The sequence below is a fragment of the Ammospiza caudacuta genome, chromosome 2, assembly GCF_027887145.1.
Source record: "Ammospiza caudacuta isolate bAmmCau1 chromosome 2, bAmmCau1.pri, whole genome shotgun sequence".
Lineage (NCBI taxonomy): Eukaryota > Metazoa > Chordata > Aves > Passeriformes > Passerellidae > Ammospiza > Ammospiza caudacuta.
In genome coordinates, this window is record NC_080594.1 from 87,966,503 (window position 1) to 87,984,838 (window position 18,336).

At 41.7% G+C, this 18,336-nt stretch overlaps 1 protein-coding gene across 1 annotated transcript; it reads right to left on the reverse strand.

The window, feature by feature from the left end:
* Nucleotides 1-992: 992 nt before the first annotated feature.
* Nucleotides 993-13,862, reverse strand: NIPA1 (NIPA magnesium transporter 1). Its single transcript, XM_058825723.1, has 5 exons — nt 13,624-13,862; nt 10,355-10,402; nt 6,340-6,430; nt 4,935-5,095; nt 993-3,656 (listed from the first exon to the last, which is right to left on the reverse strand). Exons 1-5 carry the CDS (start codon nt 13,781-13,783, stop codon nt 3,145-3,147), a joined length of 972 nt encoding a protein of 323 aa, XP_058681706.1. The 5' UTR covers nt 13,784-13,862; the 3' UTR covers nt 993-3,144.
* Between the last annotated feature and the right edge of the window lie 4,474 nt (nt 13,863-18,336).

Here is an 18,336-nt window from a genome sequence, read left to right on the forward strand (position 1 = left end):
CTCCCTGAGATGATGGAACTCGGATATCTGTCTTATTCAAAGTGCTTACTTGTCAAAGGGGTGGAAAAAGAGGGAACAGCTAAAATTCAACTTCATCAGTGCCTCCTTTTAAATCAGAAAAGCAATGGGACTAAAAAAGGTAGGACACCTGGAAAGAGGAGGGCGTGGGATGGAGGGGGAAAGAATCCTATCAACAGTGACAACAGAAAATGCTAATACATTTCTAAAGTTAGAACTGAACCAGATCCAGGTACAGCAGAACTTGAAAGAACACTGCTACACTGAACAAAGTAGCAAAAATAAAGCTTTCAGATACTTAGCATTCAAGAAGTAAAAGGCTGCAGATACAAATGATGTGCAAGGCCACAAGAATTTCTTTCACCTTATGTGCTGGCTTTTGACGTCTTTGTTTTAAACATCAAGGTTAATTAGACATTTCTAGAAAGCTCATCAGAGATGAGGAGCAGCTGGGGAGAAGAGAAGAGAACTGTGCTGATATTTATCAGTGGTTACAATGGTCAGAGGACCACAGAACATGGTTGCTACTTTATTCTTCCTCTGCATAGTGAGCACTTAGCAAGTAAACTTCATGTGGTGCAGAAAATGTCAAGGTTTAGACAGGGCAATCAAGTTATTCTGAATCTAAAATTTACTAATAATTTGCATATGCATCTAACATACTAGGACAGGCACTTTATAAATAATTAAGAATTAATTTTCAAACCAGCCAAAGAAGGAGTAAGATAAGACCACAATAATTTCCATTCTGACATAAAGATTTTCAGAAAAGTCTTCAGAGATTAAAGGCTAATACAAAGCCAACATACAACTCATGAACTTTCAGCTGAATTTTGAAAAGACAACTTGACTGCTTCAAAAAACAGATAACATTGTTTTAAAACAAGTAGGTTAGTACAGGTCTCATAACCTATGTGCAATTCCAGGTTCAATCAAAAAAAAAAAAAAAAAAAGGGAATTAACATGACAAAATATGAATGTTTGCTGAGAACCAAGATACCATCTTCCAATCAATAATGGACAGATGCTAGTTTAACCAGATTTCATAGCCCAATTACCCTCATCTACAATTCTCAGACTTTCTAAAAACCTTGCATAATATTTGAAAATCTATAAAGATGGTCTTTTCTCTGCCAGAGCTACTCTATTTCATTAAGATACCCAGTTACTGTGTGTTGGCCTGTAACAATGCACATTTCTGCCAACTCAAGAGCCATTCCCTGCAATATGGAGTTTTAAAACAACCTTGCAAATAACATAGTAGGGCTCTTACTCCCTCAGAACAGTCCCCTCAGAACACTAAATCTTTTGGATTCACTTTTGCAATTATTGCTGCCATTAGTAGGGCTTACAACATTCATTTTAAATGAAAATGGAGACTGAGTTTTAAGGAAACCTCAATTCAGGTCAACAAAAAACATCACAAGAGCAGACAGTATTACTCCCCACTAATCAACATCCATGGTCCTGTCAGGCAGCCACAAAGCTACATTCATGATCTCTTGATAAAATGTTGTGAATTTTCTCAAATATTGTCTTGTAATCACATTGGGATTTTCTGTTTTCTTGGGAGATGTTCTCATCTAGAGACGTTGAGTTCCACTGTACTCATTTTTGTACTTAGACTGAAACAAATATTCACTGCTTTTCAAGACTTCAACTTTTTGACCAAATGTAAGTAGAACATGAAATTAAGTGTTTCATTCTTTAACATAACAATATTCTCTAAATGGTTTAAACTGAGCTGTTTGGAGTCATCCTCATCATAGCTTAAGCTGTGTGTACTACTTGTAAAAATACAACAACTGAAGTGTTCACACAAGTCTGTGAATTACTGATCTGAATGGATGTCCCTGTCAGTTACCTAAAACTCTCAGAATGCTTTTGTTTTTTCAGTCTTTAACCTCCTTTTCCCACATTACAAGAACATCAGACCATCTTTTTTGAGCCATGAGAAATCTCATGCTCCTCTCTCTTTTAAATTACTTTTTTTTAATGGTCCCTATTTATTAGCTGTTCAACAAAATGGTCTCCTGCATTTAGTCACTAAACTAAAATAAAGGTATGCTGAACTGATTTCAACACTCCTCTTCCCATTAGGACTACGAGTTTTTCAGAAGCTGTCAAGGCGTCCAGGGGTTTCAGTTCAGGTTTGTAAATTGTTCCAAAAACATATGGTCCTTCTAGATGCTTTATACATTTAGAATTTGAATATAGTCTGATATTGTAGACAGTGAAATTGAGTTATTAAACCAGTATAGGCCATCTGAAACAAATACATTCAAAATTATGCAGTATTTTTTGATTGCAAAGGCACTGAAACAGTTCTGAGCTGCTTACAAATAAGCCAATGTAGGCAGTAAGCCTGTGCATCATTTCCACATCCTTCACAGTCTTTCTACCTGCTCCCACTTAAACACTCTTAGATGAATGCAGTATGTCTTAATGTATGTAAGTTACAAAGGAAAATGCATACCTGGACACTACCATGAGCTGATAAGTAACTAGTGAAAGATATTTAAGGGTCCACTGCTCTGAATAGAGAACTCAATTTACAACTCCCCTGTGTCTTCACCGCATGGCTGACAAAGTTGCCAAGACAGTCACTAAAAAGAACAAATTACAGTCCATGATCCAACATTTGTCTGAGAATTCACAGCCTTGATGGTGAAGACATTGCTATACTGAGATTCACAAATTGTTCCACTTACTTTTCCCCCTTTAAGGTATACATCACTTGTGATGAAAGGTATCAGATTGAGTGCATTAGAAACTGATGTCCTCTGCCCACAGAAATGGTGCCTCAGAAGTCACAACACAAGCTTTCACACAGGTCTGTCAGAATATTCACAGAGCTCTTCTGATGGACTACCTTTTACAGTGAGGAAATACATCGGTCTCTATGCTGACTCAATTAGTAGTTCCAATTAAGGTCATTTGTTGTGTTGACTGGGTTACATGGACAGCTGTTCCTTTGAAACTGGATGGAAGCCTCCAGTTCATTTCACATAGGCCACCAAATTGTCAGAGGGTAGTTACCAACCTGAATTCTATTTGAAATAGTGACCTAGAAATGAACAGCTCTGCATCCTTCCCTGAGCCATCCAGTTTCCCCTCAAAAATATTTTAATCTGTCTTCATGTTAGGTTTGTTTAAATCTCCAATATTGAAGTTGAATTCCTTGAAGACTTGTATAAGAACAATTCCAATAGACACTGTGGTGAATCCACAAGCCATGCCCAAAAAATCTACGACTCCTACATTACTCCATTCCCTGAAAAGGATGGCTGAAGCCAGCAGGACTAGAGTGGTAAACACAACATAGTAGATGGCACCAAACACAGAGGAGTCAAAACACTCCAGTGCCTTATTGATGTATCTGAACTGAATGATAATGCTACATCCTAATACTGCCAGAAGTACCAGACAGAGGTACAGAGCCCTTTGACTTGATGGGTTATTGTGAAAGATATCTTGAGCAGCCAGCCCAATGCCTTTTGTGCTGGGAACAGTGAAACTGCCCAACAGAGAGCAAATACTGATGTAAACCATAATATTAGTAGGTCCATGAGCTGGAGCTATCCAGAAGATAAGCAGGAGAAGCATTAGCAGCACTATGCAGAGATAACCCACGAAAACTGGAAAACAAAAAGAAAACAAGAAAATATCAAGTTGAGAACTCTAGGTCTTCTAAAGATTTTAGCAGGCAAATCCTGTCCTAGCAGTGACTTTCAGGTATACATCACAATTAAGATTTGCTATTGAAGACAGACCCAAATCACTTAGCTTCCAGAAATATCGGCATCAAAACCTGATGATGATGTCATGCTCTTTGGGAAAAACAAATAACCATGTACAAAATAACACACTGTGGCACATTTGAAATGGATTTCAGATGGCTTTTTTAAATCTTATTCTCTTTTCCATTAGGACTATACTCCTTAAAGTCTCCTATGACAGACAGAAAGATAACACCTCATTCATAAACAGTTCATTAAAGCACAGTGTATAGATCCAGCAAAGAGCTTCAACATAAAATTATATCCCACTAAGGTGAGCACATGAGTTAGAACAAAGATGAGGCCATATTATTTACATTATACAATCAGTATAAATATAAGAGGAGTGAAAAACATTTCATGCTTTAGAGTTTAAAAAAATACAGAGCCAATGCTCTTTGTTCAGATTTAAATGGTAAACTGAGACTAAGGTATTTGTTTTCTTTCCTTTGTTTGCAGACTTTTTGAATAGCTGATGTTATTAGGTTTGAGTTTCTCTCACTTCAAGCAAATACAAGAAAAACAATAGGTGGCAGTTTGGCGCTTAAGCAAGAAAAATAAAAATGAGCCTGGAACATATTAGTACCAGTATGTGTCCTCCAGCAGCTGGTGAGAAAGAACAGGCATTTCAGCATATGTCTCAACAGCCTATTTCTACATACCTTTATTGTGCAAATAAATCTGGGAACACAACTGGTATTTAGTATAAACTTTTAATTAAAAAAGCATGGAGAAATAAAGGAGAGAAGAAAGAGAGTATTTTTTTTGTTTTGTATAAAATAACTTAAATTGAGGTCCTAGATTTGCACTTTTCATCTCTAAATAGCAAGATACAGTCTTTTCATAATGTTATAAAATTACAAGTTCAATTGTCCATTATTCTGAGCTTGCTGTGCAGGATAATGTTTTCAAAAGTATCCATGTTTTCCTTTCTGCACACATGTCCCAATAAATACAACAAGTTCTAAGAAGAGCAGGGCATAGTTTTCTTACACAAAACCTGTATTGATTTGCCTCTGTCACACTGTGATTTCTTCGTCAGTTAATTTCCCTACCTGGTAGAAGTGGTAAGCCTCTTCCTCAAGCATGTTCCTGCTCAACATCAGAAAATCATGAATCAATGAAAAAACAAACTACCTGGATTTGTAAGCTTCTCTTCAAGCTCAGCCTGAGTTGTTACACTCTCGGACTTCGGGGAATGGATAATGAGAACAACAGACCCAGCACAGCTCAGCAAACATCCCAGCTTGCCAAGAATGTTCAGTTTCTCTTTCAGCAGGTAAGAAGCTAAAATGGACCTTTGAAAAGAGGAAGAAAAACAGAAGTTTGACTACATCCTGTTAAAAATGTTGAACAGTGCTGTGCCGTAAGAATTACCCTTTTAAAGGAATACTATCAAATGCTGATGAATTCTCAAAATGTATTTCCTACTTATCTGAGGAAAGATTTATCCATTTGCAGTTTTACTCCATCCTTGACATCTCATCTTAGGAAAAAAAAACCAAAACAACACAACAAAACAAGACACAAACCCCAGCAAAACTTCTAGACACAACACCTCAAAAAGCAAAACCACACCATCCCCTCAACCCTCCCCCCCAAAAACTGAAACCTCCCAAACCAGACATCTGACCCCCAAGGTAGACATCTACCCACTACCAATTTGGTGAGCTGTCACAAAGCCCCATTTTATAGGTGTTAAGCAGTCAGGAGATAAAAGTGACCTTTGGTTACAAAGATCCCAGGGCTGGGCTCAGATATGTAGCTGACCAAAGTGAGCAAAAATAAGTGGCCTAGGTTAAAATAATAGGAGGTATTTAAAGCACCATCAGTGTGCTTCACAGTGATAGAGCTAAAGACAGACATGAAGCAGTGCCATCTATACTCTGAAGCAGACGGCCAGTGCAGGCAACAGAAAAATCTCAAGGTAATGCACAGCTTTGTTTTCCAAGAGTTGTGCTTTTTCACTGCAGTAGTTCAACAACTGTAATTCATCTATTCACAAAACATTAGTTACATATTAAACTCCTTAAACTCACTGCCTTTTCTGTGCCTTCCACACACATAACTTCTAAGAAGCCAGGGGCATGCATGTGCAAGGAACTCCCTTGAGTTTTCCTCCTTGGCAAGAGGCCAGATCCAATAAAATGAAATCAGCATCAATAAACACATGTGGGCTATGGATAGCTGGATAGAGAAAGACTGTGAGACAAAAGGAAAGATCTACATAGTAAGGGAACTGTGAACTAGAGAATAGGCAGAAAAGTCCAGAACAATCACAGAAAAGGGAGGAAAAAAAAAGTTTATCTGTTTGAAATCATAGTGAGAACTAAAAGCAGAAGATACTGAGGAAAACTGTTCTTCACTGCCTTCCCCCAGCCATGCTTTCCCGGGGAAAACGGGAATAAGTGACATTGTAACACATCATGAACAGCCATAAGCCTGACATTTCTCAGTGGACCTCCAGTGAGCACTGAGTCCATCTGACATTTTACTAAGTAGTAATGACATCCAGATAAGAACAAGAAAAGCAAACTCTTACCCAAATGGAACGCCAAGAGCTCCCAAGGGCGTCACTAGCACAGTTGGGACTGCAGTGTAGGCCAAGAAATTCCCTATTTGACCCAGTGCCACTGTCAAGAGAACCAGAAATAAGCCTTTAAACCCCTTTGTAAAAACAAGTAATCAAAACTTGCCCAATACTGTTTGGGAAAGACTGACCTAACTGGAAAACAGATGTTACAATTTGCTTAGTTCTGTTAATTTTGCACGTAAACAAAATGGCTGGAAATTTTCTATAGTTTTGTATTTGTTAATACAAGATTTATATTTGCCACACAAGAATATCCAAGTGGGCACAGTAAATAATCTCGTTTGTAATTTCTCTTAGTTAAATATAAATAAGACTATGAATTAGAAACACTCATGGATTATAATCACAGTATTACACTCAAATATTTGTATGAGGAGGGGTAAAAGTATGTATAATCCATGGTTTCATCCTTAGAATGTGCATTCTCATAAAACAAATGTACCTGATTATAGTTCCTAACAGCAGTGTTAGTTTTTGGGGGGGAAACAAAGACAGCGCTGAGGAATCTACTACTGAAACACTAAGCACATGCATAAGGGCTCTTCAATATACTACACCAACTTTTCCTAACACTATGTAACATACAAAGTCATTCCTGACAACTGTAAAAAGAACATAACTGACAAGACACATTAACAGCCTCAACCTTATTTCTCTTTCTTCCAGTAAAAGTAAATTCCAAGATTTACCACAGTATTGCACATCACAGCTGTGACAACAGTTCATGTGTTTAAGTTTTCAGTTAAAAACTAAAAGCTAGATGGTTTTGCAAGGGCTGGCAAGTTTATAATAGGTCAGCATACTTGCATAGTTACAGGGTCTGTGGTAACTGGCAAGAAGCTTGAGATTGAGCACAAATTACAGCTCAAATTTCCAGTTGCTGTTAAAAGCCATTATCAGCATTTAAAAACATTTCAAGAATCCAAGATGTCTTTATGCTCGGGCTGGCACTGCCCTCAACTATCAAATGTCATTACTATCATCCAAATTTTTAAATCTGCAAAGCACTCTGCAAACATTAATTAATTTACCAATTTAGCTCACATTATCAGTAGAGCTGAAGACCTGTGTAACCTACAGGAAATACGAAGGAGACAAAAAAACTTGCAAAATTGCAGAGTGTGGAAAAATTATACTAATTAAATTCACTGAGGCTTTCTCTATGTGCAGGACTGAGACACAGAAATTGATGAGCAGCAGCATTTCTGAGGCACAAGAGATAGTGGTGATCTCCCTGTCCCTAGGAACAGAGTAACTCAGTTATCAGCCTCAGGCTGTTTGGAGATCTATGCAGCAACTCTGGCATTATCTTCAAGGCATCTGAAGGCATTGGGGCAGATCTTGGATGGAGAATGGTGCACAGCTGGCACTCTGCATTTCTGCAGATGACATACATTTCCAAATGACTCGGACAAAAGGGTGCTTTTTTTGGAGGTCAGGTGTCTGAACTTTCTGTTGGAAGAACTCTTAACAGATGGCATCAACATCAATCCATAAAGTAGCTTCTGTCTCTGAAGCTTCAGTCAAATGGAACATATTGTAAGGTAACTGAACTTACTGGAGATTTTCCATATCACCATGTAGTAGGAACCAGTAGTAGGAGCAGTCCCTTACCACCACAAATGGCAGACCAGGACTAGTTAACAATTAAAAAAACAAGCTCAGTGATTTTTACCATCTACCCAATGTTGAGGACCTTTGCTGCCAACCTTTCCAGTCCTCTCTGAACAGAAATTCCTCATCAGATACATCAGTGCTGTAAGTCAAGACATGACTTCAGTTCTTGAAGCACACCAAGCTTTTAATATGATGAACAAGTACCAGTACCCTCAAAGTTACTGCAACACAAAACCTGATGCACACTGGCATGTCTCCATTAGCAAGGAGACCAGAAGTAGACCTGAACTGCAAAAGATACCTATTCTTGGCATGCCAGGGGCTTTATTTCAGACAAACTTCAGCCTGCTCCCACTAACTGAAAGTCTATTTGCAGCTCACATGCATCAACTACATTAAGTATGCTCCTAGAATTCATCTTCCAACCTAGTTTCTTTTTAAAGACCAGGTCAGGAGCCCCAACTCTGCTATGAAATGTGAAATACAGCCCAGTCTGTGGTGACAAACAGGAGATACACTTCACAAGTGTGCTCCCCATCTATAATACAACACTAATGCAGATGTTTTCACTGCAAGAACCAGCCACATCACTGCTGCTATCAAAACTTGCACTGAAACTAATTAATTAGCCAATTTTTAATGCTCATTGAAATACCTGTATACATGCTGCAATCACTCTTTTGACTACAGAGTAAGGAAATGTGCAGAATGTGCAGCCCTTCCTCTGAAGTCTTCAGTAATCCAGTGGATCCCAGGGCCCCCAAATGGTTGGGCAGCATTATGCTGAGTCAGCATGCCAACACAGAAACACTTACTCACCATCTGAACAAACACCATGAGAACAAGTTGATAGAGTTTATGTGGTTTTTGTTTTTGTTAGTCACATAAACTCCAAATTCTCTGCTTGAGAAAATGATGTCAGCTGTTATCATTTCACCCAGATAACTGGGGGGCTTTGCTAATTCCACAAGTAACACCTTTCCCCACAGAGCCTTTCTCTGCATCCCATAGGTGCCTCCCTGGCCCTTGCTGCTGCTGTTTGTGACTGTGCTGCCATTCTGAGTCTGTAATATCCACAAGCAGCTCTTCTTGCTCAGTTCCTTGGTAAAGCCACTGAGGTTTTGTTTTGAAATACCTGCATCTAGCTACTGGAAAAAAGCCAGCTAATACCATTCCCTTCAGCTGTTTTGCCTTCATTCAGTTCAGTCAGCTCTTTTAAGCATGAAATTGTTTTCTCTGATTCACCAAGATAAGTCCTGTAATAAAACCTCCCTTTTTTTAACTCCTTCTGCTCAGAGATTACAGATGGGAGCCTCAGGAGTGAACAGCGACTGTTGCACAGATTTACTTTTACTTAGGTGTAGTGATCCTGTCAGGGGAGGAAACTGTCAAAGATCTACTTAAACTCAGGTTAAATCAGCTGAGGACTTTTCTTCTGAAGCTCTGTTGGCTTCTACACTTGCTGTGAACTTTGTCCTTCAATGGGATCTCTTGGTTTTCATTCCTTTTGCATAGCTTTAAGACAACAAAACCAAAAATCAGAGACCTACCTTGCTGCCAAAAAATCAGAGGCAAAACTGGACCCATATACTTCTCAGAAACAGCATCAGAACTTTCCAAATAATTCACAAAAGGCTGGATTAGAATCTAAAAGTGGGGTATGATTCTAAACTTGTGGGTAGAACCAGGGCTCATGTAAGAGGAGAAAGCTAGCTGCTCCCCATGCTCCAGATTCCCATCAGAAAATGAACTTGGTGTTAGCAGTTACAAAGATATTAAGGGTAAAAGTACACTGATCTCATATCAGCACCACAGAAGGCTCTGCATTAATCTTGCAGATTAAAAGCAAAACTGAAACTGTATCTGTTGAACAAGAAACCAAAAGTATTTTGGGTTTGTTTTTTTTTTTTAATTGAGGCTGGTTAAATGCTTTCTGATCTAAAACATAACATGTGTTCAATGAACCCTTTTGTGCAGAGCAACAATTTTTAATTCAGCTTTGACTTTTATTAAAAACTGAGCTGGCCGGTGCAATACAGAGACACAAACCATGCAGGAACCCAGAGTCAGAGCAGTGTGTGGCTGCCAAGGGCTGCAAGCACCAAATGGTTTAGAAATGTGGAAAGATGGCTGACTCATGTTTGTCCCAGCTCTTTGCCTCTGCAAACACCACCAGGCTTGGTAGCCATGGTAAGAGTTTACTAAAAGTGGAATATTTCTAGGGATGGAAATTTCATGACAAGGAAGTCTAAGATTCAAGATGAAAACCCAGATTTCCTGACATCTCCTATCACCATCTAAGCAAAGCTCCCTTTAAAAAAAAATTAAAACTTTTCAAGATACTTACTTGCAATAGTGCCCGACCACCATACTATATCAGTTAAGTATGAAGTACCTGGAAGTATAGGAAAATGCATTAGAAAAATATGAAATCACAGTATTGGAACTATGAAACAACAGTCTCAGTTATTAAAGACCTTAATCATAAATCTATTCTTCAAGGCAACTGAATCTGAGATTTAAAAAAAACAAAAAACAAAAAAAAACCAAAAAACCCCCAAAAAACAAACAAACACAAAAAACTAATATTGGATTTGGCTTATGTTTCCAAGTAAGACTTTCTTAAGACAATGTGTTAGTCAGAAGTTCTGGTTTCCAGTTTGAAGTACCACCTATGTGACACTAATGCAGTATTGTGTAGAAAAGCATCCAAAATGTCAACAAATGCTTCTGAGGGTGACATTTAAACATACAAATTAAAACCACTTCTGGGAGAACTGTAAACCTATGGAAACAGAACATGAATTGGCTCAGTTAGTTTGCTAATACAACCTCAGTGAAATTTTATCAGAAAAAACGTAGCTGAGAAATTGTTTTGGCAGTTTTGGCACATAGTTTTGGCAGGACCATTGTGTCGCCTTATCTTCCTGCATTTAAGCATTGGAAAGTGCTCCAACTTAAGTCTCTGAATTTCTAACATAGTTCACTTTCAGTGAGGAGTAAAATCTCTGCATTGTCCTTAGTGCCTCCCAAACTGGAGGGTGGTTATCTTCATTGTCAGATTACAAGCTCTTGCCTTGGGATGTGCCCAGGTGGAGCCTGTGCACCACAGAAGTTCTGCTTCTGCAGAACATCAAGGCTCATGACCACTTCCTAAACTAAAGCATGGCCTTCTCTGGGCACAACCTTGGCACCAAGTCATGCTCCTATGTTTTGCTCCTCTTTCTAGCAATACAGCTCTGCATTCATTTGGGAAGATGCCCTCTCAAAAGCTGCTGGAGTAGTAGGCAATACTGTACCTACTCTGAAATCCCAAATGGAAGGAAAACACAGCCATCACTAACTCTGGAGACATACAAAGAATTAAGCACTTGGAAATCACACTACACAATTGAAAAGAGATGAAATATGACTAATGAAAATGGCCAGCTTTAGAGTGGGCGTAGTAATTTTTTAGACTTTTGTTATTGCATATAAAATAAAAACACTGTTGGGGGCAGAAATTATAGAAAATATTGACTCAAGTAAGGTAACTTTGCAAAATATTTGTCACCCACTGCTGTTTCTAAGTAGACAAGGATTGCTAATTACATCAATACTATATTATTGATTCAAGAGAGAAGACAGAAGAGACTTGAAGTGCCTCCTTGTTAATTATACAACACCTGCTGAAGACAATGGAAAGAAGACATCATTTGACACTGGCCATCTCAGACTCACAGCTCCAACTGCTAATTCAAGGCAGATCCCTACTGGTTCATAGCACAAAATAGAGAAAAACCTGGGGTATTTTCCTGGATGCCTCCTCACTGAGCATCCCAATAGAAATAACTATAAAATGCTCAGCAAGATGCACAAACACCATTAATATTTTCAAAACAGGAAGTTTTACAGCTGCTAGCACTGAGAAAACAGGCACACGCCTGTCACTCACTTAACCCAGTGCTCCACTGAAAGTTCTTCAGGAGTAAGTACAGTCTAAATGAAAACTTCCTCCAGCTGCCTTGGGTTGCAAAATTATTCTTTTTCTCTTGTGTTTTCTCATTGTTTCCCTTTCAAAAAAAAAAGTTTGTATTTATGATGCAAACGTGATTTCTCAGTGGACAATCAAAATGGGTTACAGCCATCTTGGAGGGAAAGGGAGACTATGCTTGCAAAACAAAAGTTTGTCTGATGCCTTTAGATGTAAGGTCATTGCAGAAAAAGCAAAAAAAAATTTTTAGATCAGGCTGCCAGGTTGTAGTAACATAGTTCCAAGCTTGCTTTCTCCACTGCATTCACCCTGAACATGCTAGATGCAGCAGGCAATAGAAATGCAAATACAAATATATCTACATATATATATATTTGTATATTATACGTATGTGCACATATAGGTACATATTTACATACATGAAATGGATACAGAGAAAATACTTTGTCCTGGAACTAAAAAGGATTTTTCTTTAAAAAGAGCTCCTAGAACTTATGGACACATGCTCATACACAGACACCATCACCTACAAAAACAAATGGCAACTGACCACAGTAATACAATTCAAAGGCATGATGCAACCTGTGTTTACAGTCTTCCACTTACATAAAAATATGATACTAAAAACAAATAAATAGATGTTTTAAAATTGCATTTTCCTATGTTCAAAGCACAAAGATGCAACTAGAAAATGCCGTTCAGCTGCATGCTTTGGGGAGCTCAAAATAAAATTCAGAAGATCTTCACACTCGTGAATTTACAGCTTTGTTTTGGCTACACTGTCTAGACAGCACAGTCAGTTCCTGAATATGTTCACCTCAGGAAATAATAATGAGGCATGGGATTTCAATATGAAAAATAGAAGAAATATTATGTTAGAAGAAATATTTATGTTACTGATCTGTCTCTTCTCAAAAAGTGGAAACCACCACATGACTGATACAACCTGCATGTGTCTGTGGAAGCGCTGGAATAAACAAGCAACAAGATGTGCTGGTGCTGTTCACGGCAAGAAACTATCTAAGCCACAGAAACTGGTGGTAAAGTCCCATAAGTACATGAAAAAGAACCTGTGTATGGGCAGGAGTGCAGACGGCACCCAAGTCCCAGTGCTGTGTTACAGTGTGGCAGACCAGGGCTCTGCCCGTACGCCGGGGGACTGTTGGTGATGCGCAGTTCCCCAGCGCTGACACTCCCGGACCGACCCGCACCGCACCGCGCCTGCCGCCTCTCCGCTCATCCATCACCTGCCCTGCGCCTCGAGCCAGCCACGGAGCTCTCCCGTCAAACACGCTTAGGTGACAAACTGAAGCCGGCTCCCCGCTCCAGACCGCGGGAAGATGTCCCGGGTCTGCACGGGCAGGGGCACCCCCCGACACAGGCTCCGACCCAGCCGAGGGTGCCCGTCCTGCTCGCCGGGCCGGGTCCCTGGGCAGCCCTGCCGCCTCCTGCCCTCCGCTCCGGGCCGGCACCGCCGCAGCGCGGGGAAGGCTGCGGGCGAGGGAGGGAGGGAGGGAGGGAGGGGCCCCGCCGGGGGCAGCCGAGGCCCCGCACACCTGGGAGGGTACCGGGGTGCGGAGGGAGGCCGGGAAGCCCCGGGAGCGGCGCTCCCACCCGCGGCCACCGCGGCGCCGGGCCCCTACCTCTCCCGCGGGCCCGCACGATCCCCTTCTTCTGCAGGACGAAGGTGGAGCCGTTCACCAGGCTGGAGACCACGGCCACGCTCAAGCCCAGCGACACGGCGGCGGGGCCGGGGCTCTGCGCTGCCCCCTCGCCCGCTGCCGCACCGACCGCCATCCGCATGGCCCCGCCGAGAGCTGCAGGCGCGGCGGCTGCCCGGGCCCAGCGCTCCCGGCAGCGGCTCTGCGCCGGGACCCGCCCTGCGCTGCGCTGCGCCGCGCCGGGGGCGGCTCCGGGCGGCAGCGGCGGCTCCTGGCGCGCGGCCCGCCGGGCACGGCAGCACGGTGACGTCACGGCCGCGCTGCCCCGCGGCCGGGCCGGGCCGGTACCGCTGGCTCTGGGCCCGGCGAGCCCGCCCGCCCCGCTGCGAGCCCCCCCGCCCCGCCGCCGCTGCTCTCGGCGGGGGCAGACACCGGGCAGAGGCTCGGAGCTGCCTGCGTTCGTGGGCAGGGGGTGCGCGACGATGTAAACCAGGGGGATGTGGAGAAATGCGCACAGGAATGTGGAAGGAGAGGAGAGTCGCAGCAGGGCGAAGGGATGCGGAAAGACAGAGGGATGCGAGAAGACGTGCAGAGGGATACGGTGTGCAGGACAGACGAGTCCCGCCGGGCCAGAGTTTCAGGTGTGCGAGCAGCGCTTCTTTCCAGCGCTCTCGCTTTCCCGTGGGGTTTCTAAAATTCACGTTGCCTCCCGGTCCGCCCGAGAGCCTGGGATGTGGCGGCGGCAGGGCCAGGCGGGGGTCGAGGCTGCCATCGCAGCCCCACCGTGACCTGGAGCTGCCCCTCCATCCCCCCTGCCCGGCCAGTGTGCGGGGCAGAGCCGGACAATCAGCCAGGCACTGTGTGGCTGCGCCCTGGGAAAGCCTGGCCTCTGCCCGGAGTCACGCACGCTGCCTGAAAACTGGGGGATCCCTAATCCCTCCTGCAGTAAATCCGGTAATCTACTTTTACTTCCAGGAACAAATCACTCTCTTCTAATGGCGCAGAGCAATGTCAAATTCTAACATTTATGATCCTCCTTTCTTAGCTATCATTCAGCATCTTCCAGGTCCTGGGAGGGCACGAGCAGAAGCCATGCTGCCGTTGCAGAGAAGGGCTGGAGATCCCTCTGGAAGCAATACAGCTGGGCCATCACAGGGCCACTTCTCTTTGAGACCTCAGCCTCTCAAAGATGAAGTGCTGAGCTGAAAGTAATCTTCCTTGCTCAGCAAAGCATTTTGTAGCAGGTATCTCACTGCAGCTCTTACTGTTTCCAGATACATGTTGAAATAAATCAATCCATAATGGATTCCTGTGGCAACATCCGTCTAAGGAAATGAGCTATGGTATCTTGGCTTAATATAAATGGAAGTGGATATTTTTGTAATTTTTAGCAATTGGGCATGGTTCTTCGCACATATTTTGGCATTTTCAGGAAATATGAGCTTAGAAAAGAGGCAAACTCCTGGAAATATTTCTCTTGTCGCATATTTCTTAGTTTGCCTACACTGCTTGAGGCAGCTGTCCTAGGAAGGCACAGGAACGCTGTGATGATTTTTTTAAGGTTTAATGGCAAGATATGTAATGCTTACTGCAGTAGTGCCCATATTTTCACTTAGGTTGTTTCATCGGATCATTGTATCAATACTGAATGTGATGGAAGAGAGGATTCATCCTTGTGGGACTCACAAGACCTGCAAAATGAGTACACAGGAGGTGGAAGAACAATTATCCATAGCAACCCTTGGAAACAAAGATAGAGGTGAAGACAAATACAGGCTAATTATAAATATCCATTTCTGATCTATATACAGCCTAGTAACATGTACAGAAAAAATTATTACAGGAAATAATTTATGCTTGCACAGTGGAAAAATGATATATATTTAACAGCCTTTGCATCTAATTATCAGGCAACTTTCTAAACACAGCTCAAACCTGGCCAGTTTTTATACTCAAAATCTCTCCCTGCTGTGGTTAAAGCAAGACAAAAGCAGGTACCAGAGATCTCAAGTTCATTTCCCTCCAGCCCACTCCAACCATGTCATTTTAATATCTTACTTAGAAATCTAATATCCTACTTATAAATCATATATGCCTTTCCAAAATATTTGGATAGGTAATTCTAGCATACTTAATCTGCCTTATTCAGTAGTTACTCTTGCACTTGCCATATAATAGGTATAGTGTACCTATGGATTAGTCATGGACTAAAATAATGTGTGCAGCAGTGATAAATATTACATTTGCAAATATCTTGAAAAACAGCCTACATTCACCCAATACCTGCATTATTAAGCTTACAAGCAATTTGGACCAAGACATAAAAGCACCTCAGTGAAAACAGCTGTTGTCATTATATGAATGGAAATAAGATGACCTTTTTATAACTATTATATATATGGCACATATAAACTCGTTAGGTCTATCTAGTCTTCTGGGGCTTAGTTTCATTATGATAGCATCATTCCTCCTGCCCAAGCTGTGTCATCATGTGTTGCAAAATAACAGGCTTTGAGTTTGTTTGGCTTTGACCTTGCAATGCTCAGTATTACTGATGCCATATCAGCCTGATGTCCCACGGACACTCAAATTGCAGAGGAGGAACCTCAGATTTATGTGGCATTTCCTCCAAAAAGCTCTGCTCCCCTCCATTAGCATGGGTATCTAGGGTCAGCCAAGAGGTAGGAGAAGTATTTTTCAGCCTTTTGTAAGTCTCCTGTCCAAAGGAAGGGATGAGTGATTGAGCTAAGCTGGAGTTCAAAGTGAGTGAGCAAAGTTGGTAGAGGTTACACCATTTTTTTTTTTTTTTGCAGGGTCAATGGACCTTTTCTGATTAAGATGTTTTTGCTCCTGATTTGAAGGGGAAGAAAAATGCTTGTGCCTGATCTAAAGGAATTGATTGCTTCCTCTGTAATGCCTTGGATTCCTCTGTTATTGTGTTTGGTGTATGTACAAGAAAGATTCTTTTTTTAAAATTAAATCAGTTGTTGGGCTGTTTTATCAAGGCTAGAGGAAAATCAGATAGTTCTGTGTCTGGCATAGAATGAAAATACAGTAACTGAGCCCAGAAGATAATCTGAAACTCCTTATAAAATAGCTGGGAGAGCAGGGTGGAACAGCTCAATCAGACCCTGAGGCAACAGCAGTAAATCTCCTTGGCAGAAGCACTATAAAGATTCACTGTGCCAGCAACTGAAGCAGTAAGAACTGAGATTGCAAACTAAACAGCAAGAAGACAGCAGCATCCTACTTTTCTAGTTCTTGAGAAACAAAGACCAAAGTAAGGGCAGTTATATGAAGACTTGTGTAATGATCCACTGAACCTAGGCCAGAAAAAAACCCTTAAAATCCTTTACAGGCAGCCTTGATCAGTCGCTAGGAGTATAAAAAGTGGCTTTGGTATAAGTGGGACCTCACTGGTACAGGTGGTCCTGCTTTGGAAAGAAAGAGACCTTTGTTAAGTCCAGCTCTTGATTTGCTATGGGCATCCATATGTATGGATGGGAGAATGTATGGAAGCCTGCTGAAAGGTATTGCTCTGCAAAGATAGGTCCTATCAGCTTTTTGGCTCTCTATTTCATTAACAAGGACTTCATTGAGTTTTTAGGCCCTAATTTGGGCTTTTAAAGTCCAGAGTGTTCTTTGTGAAATGAAATTCTAGTGCTGAGTTCTACTGCAGTGTTGACAATGGCCACAAGACTGACTCTTCTGCAGCTGGAACAAAAAATTAGGCTCAGCCTTGATGTCTGAATTTGATTGTCTGGGACTGCAATGAAATGCTGCCTTCTATCTGCAATACTGAGCTCACACAAGCTTCTGTGGTGCCTCTGTCCTGTGGGTTACAAGAGGAAGGGTAGCCCTTGGCATACACCAGCTCTCTTCAAGGACAGAACAACAGGCTGCAAATCAAGGCAACTCAGTGCAGTCTTAAGCAGAAAAGTGAGGGGTGATTTCATTTTTCAAAGGGTCCAAGGATGGTGCAAGGAAGCTTGTTAGTGATGTGTAAGTATGGTCTGAATGAGTAATGAAGGCTTGCTGCCCATGGAAAACAACTTCTCTGCTAAATGACAGTGGCCACACATAGTTCTGTGGGTTTGGAGGACTTCAGCATCCTGAAGAGGTGGTGCAAGACTGATTTTAAGTTATTGACACAGGAAGTATGGCAAGACTACTGTAAACAGACCATTCCATTTCTGCATTCATTCCCTTTTCTGCAAGGAAAACAGATCTCTTCAGAGATAACCTGTCCTTCATGCAGCAGGCAGAATTGAGATAGCTAGTTCTGGTAAGTGTGCATGACCATGCTGCAGAGAATCCACACTAATTAGCATCCTATCTGCTCACATTTGCTCTGCAGAATGACTAGGGAACACAAAAGAAAGCAGAGATTTCCCAGTTAATCCTGTAGCAGATGTTATAGTTCACCTACATTAACTGCAAACTCTGATGAGGACATTCTTTTCTATGCTGATTTCCAAAAGATGATTACAAAATTTTCATGTGATGAGTATAGCATATGTAGATCCAGCTCCCTTTCCTCCTGTATTAGGAGTGTGGTAAAAGCCCAGAACAGTATTTTAGCATGAACCTTTAGAACAGGGCTTCCAAGGCATGGTCATCACAATCATCCTAAAGTCCACCCTCCCCTGGCTCTATTACAATCTCTCACGTGAAGAATTGTCCTGTCTTTCCCAT

What these genes read in the sequence shown, in the direction of transcription:
- NIPA1 (XM_058825723.1), bottom strand. Translation starts at nt 13,783, where the DNA reads ATGCGGATGGCGGTCGGTGCGGCAGCGGGCGAGGGGGCAGCGCAGAGC. An exon ending in CGTGCGGGCCCGCGGGAGAG is followed by an intron (nt 10,403 to 13,623) that starts GTAGGGGCCCGG and finishes CTATACTTCCAG; the next exon opens with GTACTTCATACTTAACTGAT. An exon ending in GCTCTTGGCGTTCCATTTGG is followed by an intron (nt 5,096 to 6,339) that starts GTAAGAGTTTGC and finishes CTCTTTTCAAAG; the next exon opens with GTCCATTTTAGCTTCTTACC.